The sequence below is a fragment of the Arvicanthis niloticus genome, chromosome 4 (assembly GCF_011762505.2).
Source record: "Arvicanthis niloticus isolate mArvNil1 chromosome 4, mArvNil1.pat.X, whole genome shotgun sequence".
In the NCBI taxonomy this organism is placed as follows: Eukaryota; Metazoa; Chordata; class Mammalia; order Rodentia; family Muridae; genus Arvicanthis; species Arvicanthis niloticus.
In genome coordinates this window covers 121,438,013-121,457,523 of record NC_047661.1, presented here as the reverse complement: position 1 = coordinate 121,457,523, position 19,511 = coordinate 121,438,013, and the positions used below count along the sequence as shown (strand labels likewise).

The 19,511-nt window shown below is 40.1% G+C and overlaps 1 protein-coding gene across 1 annotated transcript in view; it reads right to left on the bottom strand.

Moving 5' to 3' along the window:
- Positions 1-19,511, bottom strand: part of Col24a1 (collagen type XXIV alpha 1 chain) — a 249,393-nt gene that overhangs the window by 152,838 nt on the left and 77,044 nt on the right. Inside the window, exon 20 of the mRNA XM_034500238.2 lies at positions 5,663-5,716. Coding sequence (XP_034356129.1) covers positions 5,663-5,716 — 54 coding nt within the window. The remainder of the gene's footprint in view (positions 1-5,662; positions 5,717-19,511) is intronic.

Below are 19,511 nucleotides of genomic sequence, written 5' to 3'. Positions count from 1 at the left end.
GCCAAATTGAGTGTCTCTCAGGAAGGCTTACTGAAGAATGTTTGTATCTGTATACAACTACACACAGAGAACTCCACAGTCAGTAGAACCATAAACGACACAAGTTTGCAATCCTGGTTTGAGGTTTTCAGTCAACTGGCAGAAAATGAAGAGAAGATGAAAGGCTTTCACAGAGCTTTGGCCTGGAAAGAATCCTCCCTTTTATTGAACACAGGGCAACCATTTCTTTTCAAATACAGTATGCATGGTTTTCTTTTAAATATATGTGTTTATGTTTATTTCATGTGTATAGGTGCTTGTCTACATGTATGTATTCAGATCATGTGTGTATCTGGTACCCACCAAAGGGACAAGAGGGTGTCAGGTCCCCTAGAACGAGAGTTACACATGTTTCTAAATCACCATGTGGGTTCTGGGAACAAAACCTGGATCCCATGCAAGGATAGCAAGTGTCTGTCCCCACTGAGCCATCTCTCCAGTCCTTACCTGGTTTTCTTGATTATGCCAATACTTACCAAACTTTAGTAATTTATATTATTCCTACTTCCTAAACAAGACACATCATGCAACTAAAGTTTAAGGATGTATCCAGGACACAGTATACATTGCTGAAGAATCATGTCATATATGTGGTGTAAGTATGGTTGGCTTTATTTTTCCTGCCTAGAAACAATTTCAAGACAAATGAGAAAGACCAAGTATATAGATAGAAATCAGATCTCTCATTCTTAAAACAGAAAGTCATAGTCTTCTCACTATTACATTTTCTAATTCTTTTGATAAAATAATGTCCCCTAAAAGTTGTTTTAAACTCCAGGCGTGTACACAAAATAAATTAATCAACATTATTGGTGTTAATGCATCTATAAGATCTTATATTGAATAAATAATTTTAGAACAATATACTCCAAGAAGCAGTCATGATCTGTCAATTCAATTCAACAACTGGTATTTGTTAAAGTGTCTGGCTTTCAGGCCTTTTATTCAACTTTTTAAAAAAGATGTGTGTGTGTGTGTGCATATGCATGCTCACACATGTACACACACATGTATGCATGCTAAGACATTCATGAAGGAACCAGAAGATAGGCCATGGTAATCTGTTCTGTCCTTTCACTATGTGAGTTTGAATGTGTGATTGATCTAGAGTCTTCAGGCTTGGTAGTAGGTGCTTCACCTGCTGAGCCAACCAGAAGGCTCATTGACCCATTTTTAACATTGCTTTTAAACATTACTTTAAAAGATTTATTTATGAGTGTGTAAGCTGGTTTACCTGTATGTACACCATTTGCACACATCTTCCAAAGAAGGCCAGAAGGGGGCATCAAATTCCCTGAAACTGTTACCAATAGCCACCCAATGTGTGTGTTGGGGATTGAACCTATGTTCTCTACAAGAGCAGAAAGTGCTCTTACTTGCTGAGCCATCTCTCCAGCCTCTATTTTAAACATTTCAGCTGTAATACTAAAAGAATGACCTAGAAGAGACTTCTTAAGATCACCATTGCAATCATACTAAGAAGTGCAGCTGACTAGTTTTTTCTCTTCCACCAAACTGAGATGCACTATGGCTCTCCACCAAGCACAGTATTCATCCCTGCACATCAAAGTCAATGGTCATTTCCTGATTTCCAAAGACCAAATCTGTTGCTCACTTCTAGTGGCTCCCACAGAGCACTGTCAGCTCTTTTCAGCAACTTATATATTTATTATATATGGTGTGTGTGTGTGTGTGTGTGTGTGTGTGTGTGTGTGTATGCCTGCATGATTTTATCTGCATCATATGTGTGCAGAAGCCCACAGAGGAGAGAAGAGGGTGTAAGATTCTCCAGAGCAAAAGCTGCAGGCCACCCTGAGTTGTCATGCTAGGTTCAGGAGACTGAACCTGGGTCCTCTTCAAAAGCAGTAATCTCTTTTAACCGTTGACCTATTTCTCCAGCCCCTATCATCCTTTTATACTGTACTTATAGTTTGTCATAACTATTTATGTTTCTTGTCAAACTAGAACATCCACAGGAAGCTAATGCTTCTTACACAATGGTTATTTTACCCTTAGCACCTGACATAACAAAAAAAAGCAATTCAACGTAGATTGAATGAATGAACTATTGAATGAATGAATAAAGAAACAGAGAGGTTTATGTTAAAGTTCCTAAGCAGGTAAAGGCTAGTATAGACTAGACCAGAGACACTGTAACACCATTCTCTTTCTCGCTTTCTTATTTCTATGTTATATCTTAGTTTTCTGATGGCTGTTATTTTTATATGTCAAAGTATCTTGTCATACTCATCCAGATCTGCAAATTCTCTATATTTTTTCTATTATAGGTCAATACATTATGTTAAACCAAGGTCTCTGTTTTACCTTTCTCTCTCTTCTATCATCTTCCTTATCAAGTTATCAAGTTGCCTTTTAAAAAAATATATCTTCAAAGCAAATTTTACCCATAGTTAGTCAATAAATCATCCAGCCAGTGAATCTCAAGTTTCTGTTATGAAATTCCTAGCATTTTATTCTAGTTACTGTAATATATTTAAAATAAATTTATGTCTTTTCTCAAAGACCTTGTAGTCTAGCAGAGAGGCAGACATGCACTAAAACAGATATAATTTATGGCGATAATTGTTTAATAGGGGTTTTTCATGGTCCTGGAGGAAAGTAAATTAGATGCTAAGGAAACGTGGACAGTGTTGTATGTGATGCCCAGATACTGGCTGGCAGATGAGAAGTGCAGGAAAGACGGTTACATTCCGATAAAAGAACTGCATCCAAGAAGCTGGGAGGTTTGAACAGGCACAGCGTGATTTGTTAATCTAAGAAGTCTGCTAGAGTGGATCCTTTAAAAAGTGATGGTGAGCATGCATGTGTGCTGCAGAGTCAGGAGATGGTTAGAGCACAGAGGACCATGTGTTAAAAATAAAGATGTGCACGTCTTCACAGAGATGCACTGCAGAGCTCCTAAGGACCCAAGCACAAGAGTGGCAGCCCGAGATGTATACTTTCCGCAGATTTTTTTCCCCTTTGGCATCATCACTGTGGGGTTGATGGAATGCCAGACTGGAGCAGAGAGTAACTTAAGATCTCACACACTAATCCCGGATAAAAATGAAGAGGGCCTAAGCTACAGTATTGGCAGTGAAAATGGTTTCAAAAAAGAAAGAGGGGGGAAATTTTGAGTCAAGGGAAACGGTAAGAGGTTATAATTGATGGCACAAGGTTGCTCAGGACTCCTCAGACGATTTGATGCAAAGCATATGTGGGCGATGGATGTGCAGAGCCATGGAAAGGAAGTGAAACATGGCTGCCCAGAGAGGTGGCGGTGGGTAGGAGGTGAGCTTGCCAGGTAAAACACAGGATGCACAGTTACATTTGAATTTCAGAGCAGCCGTGAGTGACATTTAGTTTCAACACTTTCCAAATCCCTACGTCTTCACTCCTTCACAAGTTACCTTTACCTGAGGGTCACATAGCCCACCTGTTTGCTCCTCAGTCATCCTGTCAGTCCAAGTGTTACCTTTCTGACAACCGTGCACACCTTCATTGTGCGTAATAACCGGTATTGCCATGAGAAGGGTTTCCATGCTTGCAGGCATTGCAGATTTCTTTAGGGCGTATGTATGTGGCAAGTGGTCAGAATGGCTGGAAAGTAAGCCCAAGTGCTCCCACATCAGTCACACCGAGATATTCCTGTGGGTATCAGAGATCTAAATTCTAATCCTCTTGCCATGTGTCAGGTAATTTACCTCGTGTGTCTTCTCTCCAGCCCCCAGCCTGTAAAGTTCTTGAAAACACAGATTAGGCCTTTCCGTCTAGGGTCTATTACAGTGGCTCCTACTTGGGAGTCACCCAATAAATATTTGCTAAATGAATAAATGTTCTACATCAAATCTTTATTATTTCTCCAGGCCTAGCTCCACTAGGACATCCTGTGCTCTGGCCCAGGGTGGTAAGTCTGCTATCTTAAATAGAAGCCTTATGCACTCAGGCTAATCCTCAGACAGGGCTGGAGGCCCACACCCACACCGAGCTGCACTCTGAGGAGCCCTGCCCCCCCCCCCCCATGCCTTCCCAACCTCTAGGCTTGGGCAAGGAAGCACACTTAGTGCCTTCCCAGGGCCTCCCTTATTATTTCTTACAATTGCATTTATCATTATTATTTATTATTATTGAGTGTGTGTCTGTGTATTGGTGTGTACACGTGAGTGCAGGTATCCTAGGAGACCAGAGGCTTCCGAAGCCTCTGGACCTAGAGTTATGGGTGGCTGTAAGTTAGTTGATATGGGTTTGGGGGATCAAAGTTGGGTTCTCTCTAAGAGCGGTATATGCTCTAAACTAACTACTGAGCCATCTCTCCAGCTCATCCCTAGATTCTGTGGTTCCTCCATTCACCTCCAGCTTCTTCCTGGTTTAAACTATCCTTTATAGTGACTTGAGGGCTAACTTCTAAAGACACAAACCAGATGGCACATTTGCTACTTAAGTAACTGATTGCTCCCTTATGCCTGTATGATCAAGTAGAAACTATGGTCTGATCATGGGTGTTCCCAACTCTGTGATCCCCAAGCCAAGTGTGAAGAGCCCAGACTTGGCAGTCACCTCTGTGTGAAAACCCTAGCTATGCTGCTTTATAGTTATGTGACTGAGGACATATCTGCTTTTTACATTTTAAAAATGTTTATTTATTGCATTCACAGATGCTGTGGTCAACATCTGGATGGTGGAAGAAAACTTGGGGGAGTCAACTCTTTTCTTCTATCATGTAGGGTTAGGGGTTCGAACTCTAGCTGTGGCTTTGTGGCAGGTACTGTTCCATATGTATACATTTTCATATACATATACACATATACATATAATATAGTACCATTCCATTATATATATACATATATATGTATACACACAAATTATATACATATACATATATACATACACATGCACATGCACATGCACATACACATACACATATACATACATATACACATATATATCACCAGACAGTACAGTGCACTGACAGGTGTACCTGTTATCAGTGTCTACCTTCCTTGTCCTGACATTTCCTCCTCTCTTCCTACTTAACCCTAACACCTTCCCCTTTAGCTTGAATTCATTAACTCCTTCACTCTCAAATTCCATTCATCATCACTCCATGGTTTTATTTCTAATGCTTGTTTACTTATGACACTCAGTCTGTGTGTCCCATCTGGGTCATGTCTTGAATACTGAAACTTTTGATGCTGACTTCCTTGTCCATACACAGAGTAAAGGCACGACAGTGTGAAGGTTTCTTTGTTTACATCAGGTTTCCTTGTGTTACATCAAGACTCTGGGATAGCATGTGTATTCTTTTATTATAACAATGGGCATTTTATCCGTGCTAAAATCTTTCTACCACTTACTGTCAACTATGACTTTAAATAGTTGCTCTCATTATTTTTATCTCCTTTAAAAATCTTTTAAAGTGATATCTATGAGTTTTAAATATTATCCCTCTAATACTTACAAGAAATTCAGAAAATCACTTAAAGCCGAGTGGATTCTGAACTCACAATGTTTATTAATTACTGGTAATTCTGGCATTCTTAAGATCTTTTTCTACACATATTAAGAATTTAAATAAGAACATTCTAGATATCCGCATTCAGCATGGTTTCTATTTGTTTTTTACCTTTGGTCCTTCAGGTCCATTTGGTCCAGGAATTCCAATGTCTCCTGGAAAACCCTGGTAAATATAAATAGGTAGAGAGTTTATTCCAACGCCAATTACTTTAAATCTATAAGCATATAAAACATCTTGTTGACTGTATCCTTTGTCCAGTTAAGACAATTTACTTTCTTCATAATTCAATGTAAATGATTATTAAACAAATGATGCACACTGGGATAAAAACAAAACAAAACAGTATCCTAAAAAGAGAGAATTTACTTTATGAATGGTTCTGTGAACCTCACTGTGTGAAGAAAAGAAATGTATACTCTGATAATTTGCATACCAGATTTAAAATATGGATTATGTGGAGAAAAAAATACATTGAGGAAATTTGTGTCAAAAGACAAGTAAGGCAGTGTCCCTAAGGACTTCCTACCAGGCTGGTTGCCAAAGGTTATGAGATGGTTAAGACAGATTTATTGATTGTTTTACTGGTCAAAGGAAATCAGGTCCACCTGATATTTATATTCATGCATATATAAAACTGTATTCATCTAATATTTTCAAACCTTCTCTCTTGAGTACTTTATATTTAACAGGAAGAAAAGTCATGTTGGCCTTGAGGCAATATACTTGCCTTCTAGTTCTTGCTGAAACACATGGTAGCTGACCTTCATCTCTTACCCAGCATTCTCCTCTCCCCCAACATTTACTACTTGAATGAATATTACCTGGAGCTCCAAGCCAAAGGGTTTTATACATCATCTTTAAGCACTTCTTTTTCTTCTCTTAAAACTCTGACACCACAAAACAACTTTACACAGTGTTTTGTCTTGTTTTACTTTTCTGTCAGACTGTAAACTCCTTGGGTGTACTTCCTGTGTTTTCCAGTGTCATACTCCCCAGCAAGTACGACGACATCTGGTTTGCAGTAATTATTTTTTGTTGTTGTTGTTATTGTCGAGTGACTTGACTTATTTCTTTTGGAAAAGAGGACAGCATGTCCTGTGGCTAATTTGCGATTCTTGGTCCTCATTTACAACCAGTCAGAACACTGGCTCAGAGCACCCTGAAGGACACATTCATGAATTGTCCATTTTCCAGATGACCCCAGACCACCTTATCATACCAGCATGATATGAAGAAAGTTATCTATCATGAATGTTGAAGCTAGAGTAAGTTAAAAATAGCTCTTAAGGTGCTTGGGTGGGAGTTCACAAACTAAATATGGGGGGGGGGGGAAGGATTTTTTCCAATGGGGAGAAGAACTGGATTGAACTTAACTACAATAAATATATTTAAATGTACAAGTTCAAACAAATCAACTTTAAAATTGGCCGCATATCTACAGGATAAGTGGAAGCTCACTCATTATGTAGAAAAGTGATAAGAAAAATCAACAATTAAGCATTTATTTGCCCATGTTTATATTCTTTCATCCAAATAGTAGGTAAGGGTATTCCAGCCCTCCCCAAAGCCTATAGCAACACCTCACATGCATCCCCACAGACAGAGCATGACAAAGACATGTGCTTGCAGATGGAAGAACATAGGACAGCCTGCTGACTTGCCAAAACAAACCCCAGTATGGTCAGGACTCTGGAGTGTGACTAGCAATTTTCAAGAAAAACAGAAATCAAGGAACATATAACACTACACCATGAGACTATAATCAACAGAGACTGTGTAAGTCAAATAGCTGCGTGCTTCCTCTGCTAAATTATAAGGGGTGAAGAATGGAGAATGAACGTACACACAGAAAAAAACCACAAATTGGAAAACTAAAGCAAGACACAAGCAGGGTTTGGGTGGCATCAACCAATACTTCCTTGACCTTACAGTGCTCACAGGAAGTATGTCTGAAATTTGTGTGTGATATACATTTGTTTTACAGTCTCTTGTGATTGTGACTTCTTTTTACAATGAAACAATAACAAAGTCAGGTAATTCTAGTTAAGCATGGCATGTCTGACATACGTAAACACTTGCATCTTTTGTAACTCAAAATATCAAAAGGACACATGAAAATAGATGCAAAGTGCCACAGAGGAAGAGAGCAAGAACAACGATATCAAAAGAAGTAGATTGTTTCAAAATTAAAAGTTTACCAAAGATCTATGAAGCACATCTGCACAGTTATTAAAAGAAACAATTCTATGTCCTCCCCACATGGGTTAGCTTAGAAACTTGGCCAATGGTTATTTTCTATATTTTAAATATTCATAGCTAGACTACTCCCAAGTAGAGATATTTTCATTTAAATAATATATTTTAAAATAGAAGAAAACAGTTAACTGGGTCAGCAGAGTTTTATGATAACACCCAGAGAGGAATTTTCAATTTAATGTTTAAGTTTACTGCTCAATCTGGAAAGCCAGTGATGGCACATGGATACCTAAGCCAAGCACTGAAATGTCAGAGAGTTTACATGCTAAAAAATTACAGAATATTCTTAGGGCCAAGACTTCTTTATTTTAAAATCACATTGTCAGGCAAATCTACAATAAGTGAAGTAAAAACAAAAATCGGATTAAAAGATGTCCAGATTTAATACTTTATATTTAAAATAACAGTGACAAGTCAGAACATTTTCTCCCACAAAAAGCTTCACTATTTCAGTTAAATCATCACATGACACTTCTTGAGAACATAATACCCTAGAAAAGAGCAGGAAGAGAAGAAGGAGGAGGAGGAGGAAGAGGAGAAGGAGGAGAAAGAAGAGGAGGAGGAAGAAGAGGAAGAGGAGGAGGAAGAAGAAGAGGAAGAGGAGGAGGAGGGGGAGGAAGAGAAGGAGGAGGAAGAGGAGGAGGAGAAAATTCTGACTTCTGGGGCTTTCTTAACAGAAATTCTGATCACAAATTGTTACTGAGAAGCAGAAAAATGAGGTAGCTTTAAAAATAATAAGTGCAAATGTGTCTTCTATTTTCAGAGCCTTCACATCTGTTTGGTGTACAGAGAGTGATTCAGTGTTCTCTCCAGTAAAAACAAAGTTTTATTATTCTCTAATCACTAAAGGCTGGAGACTAATTCACATGCATTTTTATAACAAAACCTGGGAACCAAGGCACTAGCAGATTGCATTTGGTTCCTAGGAAATCATAAAAGTGAAATACTGCCTTCTTACTTAGTGGTAGCCAAAAGCTCAAAAACTAGTTTCCTAAGAAGGTAAATATATGATATTTCATGACACACATTGATATTTTGAGTAGCTTTCCAATGAGACCAATATATTTCAGTTTTTAATCGAGATCTATATTTCTTCCAATTAAAGTTGCAAACGGATAAACAACAACCAAAAAGCAATTATAATGGCTGAATTAATGAAAATCAGTTGGAAGATGGAATAAACTGCATGAACCACAAGTGTCTCATGCTACGTGAAAAAGGCCAGACTATGAGTCATTTATATAAATACTTTGGAAAATGTGGATTAATGTAGAATAATAAAAAATGTTTCCTCCAAAGGCTTCCTATGGAAGAAAGGCACAAGAAGAATAGAAGAAAAGGATAAAAGAATTTAAAAATTTTAAAGATGCAATACCTGGCTTTGACAGCTATATTTGTTGTTTTGACTTAATAATGATATCATAAATTATCCATAGGTAAAAATATTCAATTAAATAGTTTAAATATTTCTATTTCTACCACCTATCAATTATATAATTTAACAATTCTTTTTGGTTTTTGTTTAATGAATTGGTATTGGGTATTGTGATGGATGATATTGATAATTAACTTTATAGTATCTGAGATCACCCAGGATACATGCCTACAAGCATATCTGTGACTAATATTTAGGTTAGCCTCTTGGTATGATTGTAAAGGTTAGTCTTGATTTGGTTAACTAAGGTGGAGAGAACCACTTACACTGTGGGCAACACCATTCCCTAGGCTTGCATACTGTGGTTGACACCATTCCATAGGCTTGCATAAAGAGAAGGAAGCTAGTTAAGCACAAGGATTTTCTGCCTCTGCAGATGCAATGTGGCCATCAACTTCTGTTCCAGGGCTTCTTTGCCATGATGGACTATATCCTTGGACTAGGAGCTCAAATAATCCTTTCTCCCTTAAGTTGCTTTTCTCAAGAGTATTTTTTTTTATCATAGCAACAGGAAAAGTAACCAATGCAGGCATGTTAGATAGTTATCTTTTTGTGGTAGGTAACTGTGTGTGATGATGCAAACATCTTTAGGAAAAAAGGTGGAATTCACTCACTGAATTAGTCCTTGGGTATATCAACAAATTATTTGATTATTTTTCAACAGATTATTGGATTACTTTTTCGGTAGGTAGCATGTTTGATTATACTACTAGCTTGAAAACAAAAGTCTGTGTTTTAGATCATTTGGGATGTTCTGATTTTTTTCACAGTAGCTTTAAATATTATAAATTTATATTAAATATTATAGATAATATTTAGGCTACTTAAGATCATTGAAAATGTTTAATTCTTGTAGGTGGTGCTTATTCTTGTACTTTAAATACACAGAACACAGTATGATTTGGATCATACTTATCCTCTGAGTAGCTTTGAAATCCAAAACTAGTAGAGATGAATGCAGTCATTTATTTTTTTTAAAAAAATATCCACAAAATACAATTGATAAAAGCAACGTGTAGATTATGAATTTGTACATGGAAGTTAGGGAAAGCCTCATCTGTTATTTGTTATATAGTACATTAATTAAATGGAATGTTTAATAGCCTGAACTGGTAGCCAAATTAAAAATGAACCCTCCTGTGTGTGTTGGTGTAAACACGTGGTTACACACATGTGTGTGAACAGTAGACACCTTTGGAAGTCTTTTCTCAGGCACCATGTGCCTTGTTTTCTTTTGAGACAGGATTTCTTGCTGGCCTGGAGCTTGTGAAGTAAGCTAGGCTGGCCGACCAGTGAGCCCCGGCAACCCTCCATGAGTTTGGGATCTAACTCAGCCCGGGTGCGTTAAGGCAAGTGCCTTATGAACTGACTTAAAACCACAGCCCCATTAACTCTAGTCTAGGCAATTACATTGCTATAAAGTTTCAAAAGGTATTCTTTGTCTAAAACTAAACACGAAAAGAACAACTTAGCATAGTTTTGGTGGAAAGGATTGCAGTTTTACATATTCAAACACGAAAGCACACACCCTGCAGGGGAGTGGGTTCTATAAGGGAAGATTTTTGAGACCAAGGTTCCAGCCATAGGATTTTGTTACTTTTGCCTTTTAGGAAAGAGGCATCATGCCAGTAATACGGCAAGTCCAAGAAGGAAAGCAATAATATTAAAAGGAAGAATAAGTTTGACTTTTTCTGAATGAGAATAAGCCTCCCCAAAGAGTTAACGCCAACAAAAATATTTGAAAGGGGAAAAGTAATAAAGTTGCTTTCCCCGTAAACTATAGGAACCAAACTCAAGCACAGAGCAGGGAGCTACTGCGGATGAAGGGGTTTCCCTGTCTTCAGGGAAAAGCACATGCAGAAAACGTGAGCTTCTGCCAAGAGAAATGCAGTGTGAAGACCCCACTGAGGGAGCTGGTTCCCTTTCACCCCCTCCTTGCTGTTTTAGACCTAAAATCCTCCAAACCCAGATTGTTCTCATTATGATATTTTTGAAAAGTTTTGCAACTGATCACTCCTCTCCATAGATTTTCCCCTTTGAGCAATCCCATGTATTTGAGCAGAAAACATACCACAGCTGACTCCCATACATTCAGCATCAGGGATGCCTGGCAGAGAGAGTCCTCAAACAAGAGACAATGCAAGTCCTTATGATGTAACATGTCCCTGGCTCCACATCGCATTCAGCCATCTTTGATATCACCCTTAAAGACACCGACAGGGTCAGACAGGAAGTCCACCACACAAAGCTAGATCAAACTTACAACTTTAACAGACCGTTCTGTTATTTGATATTCAGGCTTCAACAATCAATATTGGCCAAAAGCAGTTAGAGTATGCTGTGTGTGCTGGGGAGGACAGACAATGGCTACAGAGTCAACGAGGAAACTGAGGGATTTGGGTTGATTACGTCATCACTCACTTAGCTTTGATGCTTTCACAATTTATTCATATGTCAAATGTAATTTTTCAGGTGCGGTGGTACATGACTGTGATCTCAGCAGTTGAGAGGTAGAGGCAGGGAGATGTGGACTTTGAGGTTGTTCTTAGCTACGTAGTGAATTCATGGCCAGCCTAGGCTACAGAAGATGCTGCACCAAGAACAAAAAGACGTGTTCCATTTCTTACATATCAGTTACACCTCACTAAAACTGTCGCGGAGACAGCTAGGATTGGATGGTCTAGACAATCATGCTCTGTTGGCACCTAGCGTGTGATTAGAAGACCTTTTGAGAAAAAAAAATTTTAAGACTTAGTTCCTGAACTTCTTCCCATAGAAAACTCAATGGAGTTGGATTTTGAATGATTTCACAGGTAATACCGGCATGATCATCATTTTATTCATGTGTTCAGAAAACTATGGTTTTAGACACGAAATACCTACCATCTGGCCCATTACGGATGTCCCTGGCTGCTTTAATTAATGAAGGTCTGTTGACCCACTTAACACCATTGAATGTACTAGGCACTGTTCTCGGCACTAAGTGTTCTCCAGGGGGAAAGTCCTGGATTCTTGGATACAGGTTCTGTAGACTTTATCTCAAAGAAAGCCTCCTTTTGTGCCTGTGTGTTTTAGTGGGCCGAATGAGCGAGTCTGACCAAGAAGCACATTCACAGTGCCGGAAGGAAGCAGGTGCTGTTGCCCACTATTCTTCTGGAGATGGAGTTATGAACCCAGGGCCCACAGCTTGGCATTCCTCTTATTTTCTTTCTCAAACAAGCTTATTTTTTTATTTTGTTGAATTATGCATCCAGGCCTCATAGAGAACATACCGGCTCCCAGGTTCTGCAATCATGCAATATATTGCCAGCCTAATGCCATGCAGTCTATGATGCCTTTCAGAGTCTGCCTTGGGGAGATTTGAGTGTGTTCTTTATATCTTGCAGAAGTTTGTTAATATGGGATTTGTTAGAATGACTTACAGACTGTAACCCAACAATGGCCGTGTACCAATGGAAAGTCTGTGACTCCTTCAGTCTGTGATGTTGGAGGTCTCAGCTGATCTTAGGCATGTGCTGGAATCCTGAAGAAGTGGGCTCTAATGCCAATGAATGGATAGACACACTAGCAAGGACGAAAGCAAGCAGGCCACAAGAGTCAGCTTCTTTCTTCCGTGTGCTCTATATAGGCTACAGAAGATGAGGTCTAGATTAAAGGTGGATCTTTCCATCTCAAAAGATCTGGATTAAAGTGGGTCTTCTCACTTCAAATGATTTAAATAATTAAAATCCCTCATAGGTGTGCCAAGCCACTTGGGTTTTAGTTAGTTCCAGACATGGTTAAATTGACAAATGGGAACAGCCAATACCAACCAAGAATAACTATCACAGTGGCTATTCAGTATCAGGCATGCTGTATTGCAATGGATGTTTATCCATTCCAGTAAGATGTGCTCTCATGGAGGAAAAGATAGATGTATTTTAACTAACTCCATCTCTCCAGCATTTAATGCTTAATTTACCACTGTGAGATAGTTCATCCTTACTCTTTGCATCTCAGTACATTGTGCAAAGGAGGTGTTGAAATCCACCATTCCAGCATAACTTTGTAGAGTCTTGGGTAAACTCTGTCTGTAGCACAGCACAAGAGACTTGGTGCTCAAACAATAAAGATGATCACTTTCTGGACAATACTATCTCTTATGATTCCCTGTATAATAAATTTAGTTTCCTAAGCTCCATAGACCTCAGGTGCTGGTGTCTAGAACGGCGCCTCTGTGAATCAGTGCAGACCTGGTAACTGTAGAAAGGGTTGTAGATGAAATGACCCACGCTGGGTCTCTGTCTTCAGACTCATGTGCCTTCTACCAGCCTCGCTGAATCATCTGGATAATTTGTTAACTTCCAATAGCATCAAGTTTAGCACATTATGTATTTTGGTAATGAGGATGTGTAAATCACCGAGGCAGCCTTTTGGAATAGGAAGACGTCACGGGATGAAGCAGGTTCAAACTCAATGCTCTACATTGCTATCAATAGCAATATCAATTGCTATTCCCCCAGGAAAACGGCTGTCCTCAGCAACATGCTGAGCTGCTCCAGAATGCCTCCACAGTACCAACTTCTAAGATGTGTTTCCCCTCTATCGGGTATAAAAGAATTGGAATCTGGGACTACTCAGAGCAGAACTCCATTTGGAAGGCTCACTTGAAAATAGAGTGTAAACCTCCTATTTTTCACAAGTAAGTATTACAATATTAGACCAGACTACATAGCCACTAAATATGTTGTCTCCAGTTGTCTAGAATCTAAGATCATATTCAATTTGGTGCCTACTGATTTTGCTTCCATGTTTCTCGAAGTGGTCTTGAGACAAGGATTCAATATATAGCCCCATAATCCTCTTTTCCAAACTTTCCAAGTACTGGGATTATAGAGTGCTTACCAAGTACAGCTATAGTGTTCTCCCTTCCCCCTCTGTCCCTGTCCCTGTCCCTGTCCTGGATTATAGTGTTTACCACATACAGCTATAGTGTTCTCCCTCCCCCCTCTGTCCCTGACCCTATCCCTCCCTCCCTCCCTCCCCCCCTCCTTTCTTTTCTTCTTTTAAATCCTGTGCCAGAAATCAAGCCCAGACCATGGACATGATACATGCCAGGCAAGTTCTCTGCCAGTACAGTTCCGGGTGCCTCATCCTTTTACGGGCTTAGCTGTCATTATACCAACCACAACAAATGTCTACTTCAGCTAATCAGTCTTAACAACTGTGTGTAAGTCTACTATGTGTTATTACCCAGATATCTAGGCTTTGCTTATAAGATTTACCCAGTGTGGTGATTTACCCGGCGTGGAATGGTTTTCCTCTCTCCTAGTATTTACTCATAAATGTCCCAGCTCAGAGCCTATTTCCCATGTTTTTGCCTTCGATGATGCCAACAATAAGCTACACCAACCACTCACTCATTTCTCACATGATGCTTTCACTCTTGTTAGGCGCCATAAGAACCTTGCCCCAAGATGGCAATGGCCACCCAAGGGCCGAGTGATAAACAAGTCCTTATTAGGTGTGAAGGCTGTGCTTCAAGGTGGCCTGATCTTATGCAAACGTCACGAGCCTATGGAGAGATGATACGTGGCATGAGTTCATGGGCTCCTGGCAGGGTTTATAAGCTGTGCCCGGGAAGGGATCGCGGGCTCGCCATCTTGACTACCAACTGCTAAGCATCCTGAGTAAACTGCTGTGAGAAGGAACCGGTTGTTCCGTGTCTTAATTCCTGCTGGTCAGGGTTGGCGCGGTACACACTCTTGTGCATATCTTATTCTTGCCAACAAGAGTGTACATTTTTAAAAACTATGGATGATATGTTAAAATATTTCCTGCAATGTTTATTTGGTATCGCTAAGGGCATAGTAGAAATTCAATAAATAAAGTTTTATTAGCTGATTGAATCACATATACTGCTTTAATTCCACTTTAAATATACAGTGTGTGTGTGTTGTGAATATGAGCATGTGAGGAAGTGCCCAGAGAGGGTGGAGGAGGGTGTCAGATTCTCTGGAACTGGAATGACAGAGGTTGGTTGTAAGCCGGATGTAGGTCATGGATGGAACATGGGTCCTCTGCAAGAGCAGTATACACTCCTAACCACACGCTATCTCTCCAGCTACTGCTAGCCTCTGGTAAAGTGACAATTAAAGAAAAAGAATTCCTAATCAAATCCAACTCCTAAAAGACATCAAGGAAGTAACTGAATTAACTGAAAGGAGCCTATTGACATCAACTAATCATCTGACGCAGGGAGCCAAAGGCTGGTGCTGGCTTATTCTAGTTGAGTCTACCGAAATGTTAAAAATAAATATTCAGTAGGATGCCTCCATTTGATATGAGCAGACTCTCCAAACTATTCTTTCTCTCTAATGAAGACCACCCTGATGGAAAAGAGGAATCCGATAACTAGCCCCTCCCAGCATTTCTGTGATTAGTACTCCTGACTCACTCTTGTGATAAACAGCTGGCCCAGTTTACTAAAATCAGCACCCCAAACTCAAATACTTGGCAGAGCTACAGCCCAGGGGAGTTGACAGCTGAATCAACAAAGCCCCTCACTATACTGCTACCATATTAGAAGTCTGCGTGGGATCTCGGCTCAAGGCCGGCTCTACTATGCCTTGAGAAACTGCAAAGCGTAACGAATATCGTTTAAATATGTCTATTGTAAACAGAAAAAGAATTTTAGAAAGAATGTTTTACATTAACGCAAATGATACTTTTCCTGGACACTCTATGGAGAACAGAAATGCACAGGTGTCCATCTCATTACTACAGCAATTTCATAATTTGATGGAATAAGTAAGACATACAAAACAGATATGTTCTGAAGTGTTATAAGGTCATGTTTATCCAGATGACCTCCAGGGAAGGGAAGTTCTAATCAGTGCCTGTGGCAAACACCCACATCTATGATAGCTTCCACCTACTGCTATTGGCCTACACCTACTGCTGCTAGGATTCTGGGCTTCCTGTCTGCAAGGAACTAGCAGGAGTTGTTGGCCAGCCCTCAAACAGATGCCTGATCACATGGTGTGACTGATTTCAGGAGTATCAAATTTTCCAATCATTCACAGTGACACAACACCCCTCCAGGAGTGATACCTGGGATTGGATAATCATAGACTTTTTGTTACCTTAGTTTCAGGATTCCCCTTAGGGTTGAAATAGAGATGTCTCTGAGGGGAAAATACATTGCTTTTAAGTGTTAATCACTCACTATGCAGAGTGAAACTTATTTATCTGGTCCTTCACTAAAAATAGGCTCCAACTGAAGGACGAATCTCTCTCTCCTCTCTCTCTCTCTCTCTCTCTCTCTCTCTCTCTCTCTCTCTCTCTCTCTTTCTCTCTCTCTCTCTCTCACACACACACACACCAAATACATATGCAACAATTGTGTGCACACTAGATGGCTAAGAATTCATGGCCAAGGGAAGAAAGGATAAAAAGAAAAGATCAGGAGGCCCAGGAGAGAAATTCTTTTTACCAAAACTACAGTTTTTTTCCCCAAGGACTGAGGTGTTCCTAATCTTTCAAGGAATAGTTGTTTAATTTTCATTTTATCACATCTTAAGCACAATGCAAGGAGGCTTCTGGCATATTGAATACTAACTTCTAAAGTATGAGCTACTCGAAGATAGGACATACAGTAATTATCCTCGGCGTTTGGCTGTTAGTGATTGCTTCTAAAAGCCATATTGGAGACGAACAACAGAATTAGACTATGTTAAGAGAAGCCTGAAAGACAGGGGTCTGGTAGAGCCCTGAGTTTTAAGAATCAACCAACCAATCGCACACATTTTCATGCTTTTCAATTATGTGTATGTATTTGGTGTGTGTGTGTGTATGTCAGTCTGTCTGTCTATCTGTCTGTGCATGTGTGTATACATGTGTTGGATAAGGATGAGGAGGACATCAGAGATCAATGTTGTTATCAAAGATATAAAAGATGTAGGGGTGGAGGTTGCTATCAGAACACTGTTCATTTCACCATGGAATGGCAGGATCTACCACAGCCCCGGCTGTAGCTGCTGTGTCAGCCGCAGTGTCATTGTGACAGCAGATTACTAAGACTCCCCAGATTTGCTGTGTAGTTAACTGATTTAGCAAATGTATTCTTTTCCTCCATAATTACAACAGAGAATTAAAAGTTTGCATTTGTTTGGGTTAGACAATAGTCACTTATAGTTTTTCTGTGTTACCAGATTTCTTTCATAATAATATAGTCTGAAGGGGTATGGGCCATCAGACTATGCTACATAGCGACACCCTAAACCACTAAACATAATGTTACACTGAATGGATTAGGAAAGTAAAAGGTGACTACCCCAGGAACATCTCGACAAGAGACAGATAACTCCAGATGCTGAGAGCAAACTCTAGTAAGCTTCATGGGATGCCAATTCTTGGAGGTGCTGAGTCCAGTGACTATCAATGTAATGAAGTCTCCCATAGGACAAACTAAGCACAGTATTATCCATTCTGTCACCAATAGGATGGATCGGCCACTTTGGACTCTGAAAGTGAAACAGCTTATATGAGGAATGCCACTCTCTCCCACACACCGAGTACTGTGAAGACTGCCATTTTCAAGGGGAGGCCCATGAAGCCCTACTGCCTATACACTCACCCCAGAAGACCCTGCACAATTAGGGAAGTGGGTGACTCAGACAGATGCCCTTTAGCTTGTGATAATCTTCAGCAAGAGAAATATGCTACCTTCAGGAGTCTAGGAGAAAGTCATGCCATTTATAGCAGAAAGTCATGTGTCTTATGGAAATAACTCTTGGTGTCAGTGGGTCCTGGCAGAGGAAGAATGCTTGATCCTGAGGTATTGAGTGAATCCACACCCAGCATTTCCTATGTTCTCTGGGAACTGCCAAGTCATAAATTGAGATGGAAAATTTTATAACCATGACTGAACACAAACAGACCCAGTGGGCACAAGAAAAACTGTATGCAGAGATAGCCCAGACTTCCAAGTTAACCCTCAGATACTCATCATGTCTTCTCTCCTGGCTTTTACACAAAACAGTATAGGTTGTCATGGAAACGCAGGACCTATGTACCTGGCAGAGCAGGAAGAAAAGGCTGAGCATGATCTAGGGTGGGTCAGCTTCAGTGGCTGTTACCTGGAGATGGGTAGCAGCTACATGGCAAAATAACTATGGATACCCTGAATCATGGCCAAGAAGAAATACTTGTTTAAAAGATAGATTTGTGAGAGGGATACCAGGTCATTCTACTCCTGGAGAGACAAGACCTAAAGTAAGATGGTGGGACCATCTGATCAATGGTCCAGGTAGAAGAGACATGGAAGGGAAGTAAAGAGGCAGCAGTTAAAGTCATAGAGGAGTTATGTGGGCCAGTGCACCAAGGGTAAAGGATTTTGTATCGCATATTAAGGTTCACTAGCAAGTACATGTCAAAGAAGAATGACTGAAAACCAAGTATGCACAATGTCTTATCCAACTGACATTGGCTAGCCTTTTTTCATTGGCAACCTTCAGACTAGACTGGGTAGAATGGGAGTAAAATAGACATGGTGGCAAAGACATGGGCTATGCATTGGTCTAAAACAGGGACTGCCACTTGCTAAGCCCGACAACAGTTACTGATGGTGCTGATACTGCAAACTGACAGCAACAGAGATAAACACATTCACCAATAAGGCTTCATTCCCTCAGGAAGCCAGCTAGCCACTTAGTGACAAATGTCCTGCCCTTGGTCCCTTCCTGTCTAAGTGTAAGTGCTGACACATGACTACATCAGGTAGTATACTCATTAAAAACCCTCTTCATGGCACTTGTCCTGGATAGGGAAGCTATGAAGGGACCAAGAAGTTGGGGGAGGTGTGGTCCTATTTACTGTAATTCTCAAGGATACACTGTAGTTTATGCTTCATGTCACACAGCCCTAGACCCTGTGGAGTCTGAGGTCATGGCACTCAAATGTGTCTTTCTTGACAGGAAACACCACGAAGTTCCTGGAAAATCTAAAGTTATGGCTGCCCCTGGGACTCTTCGGGTTTCTTGTGGCCAAATATGAGCAAACAGAAAGAAAAGTCACTCTACAAGCATGCCTAACAGACTCACAGAAACATGAGTAAGGAGACGGCTTTTACACAATGAGGCGGGAAGGAATACATGGGAGCACAGATGAAAACTTAGGGGCCTCATGGCCCACGTCCTTCACTTTTGAAATTGTAGGTTATAGCACCAAGCATAAAGAGGAGAGCGGAGGACAGAGAGAGGGGAGCCAGTTGGGTCCATGGGTGTT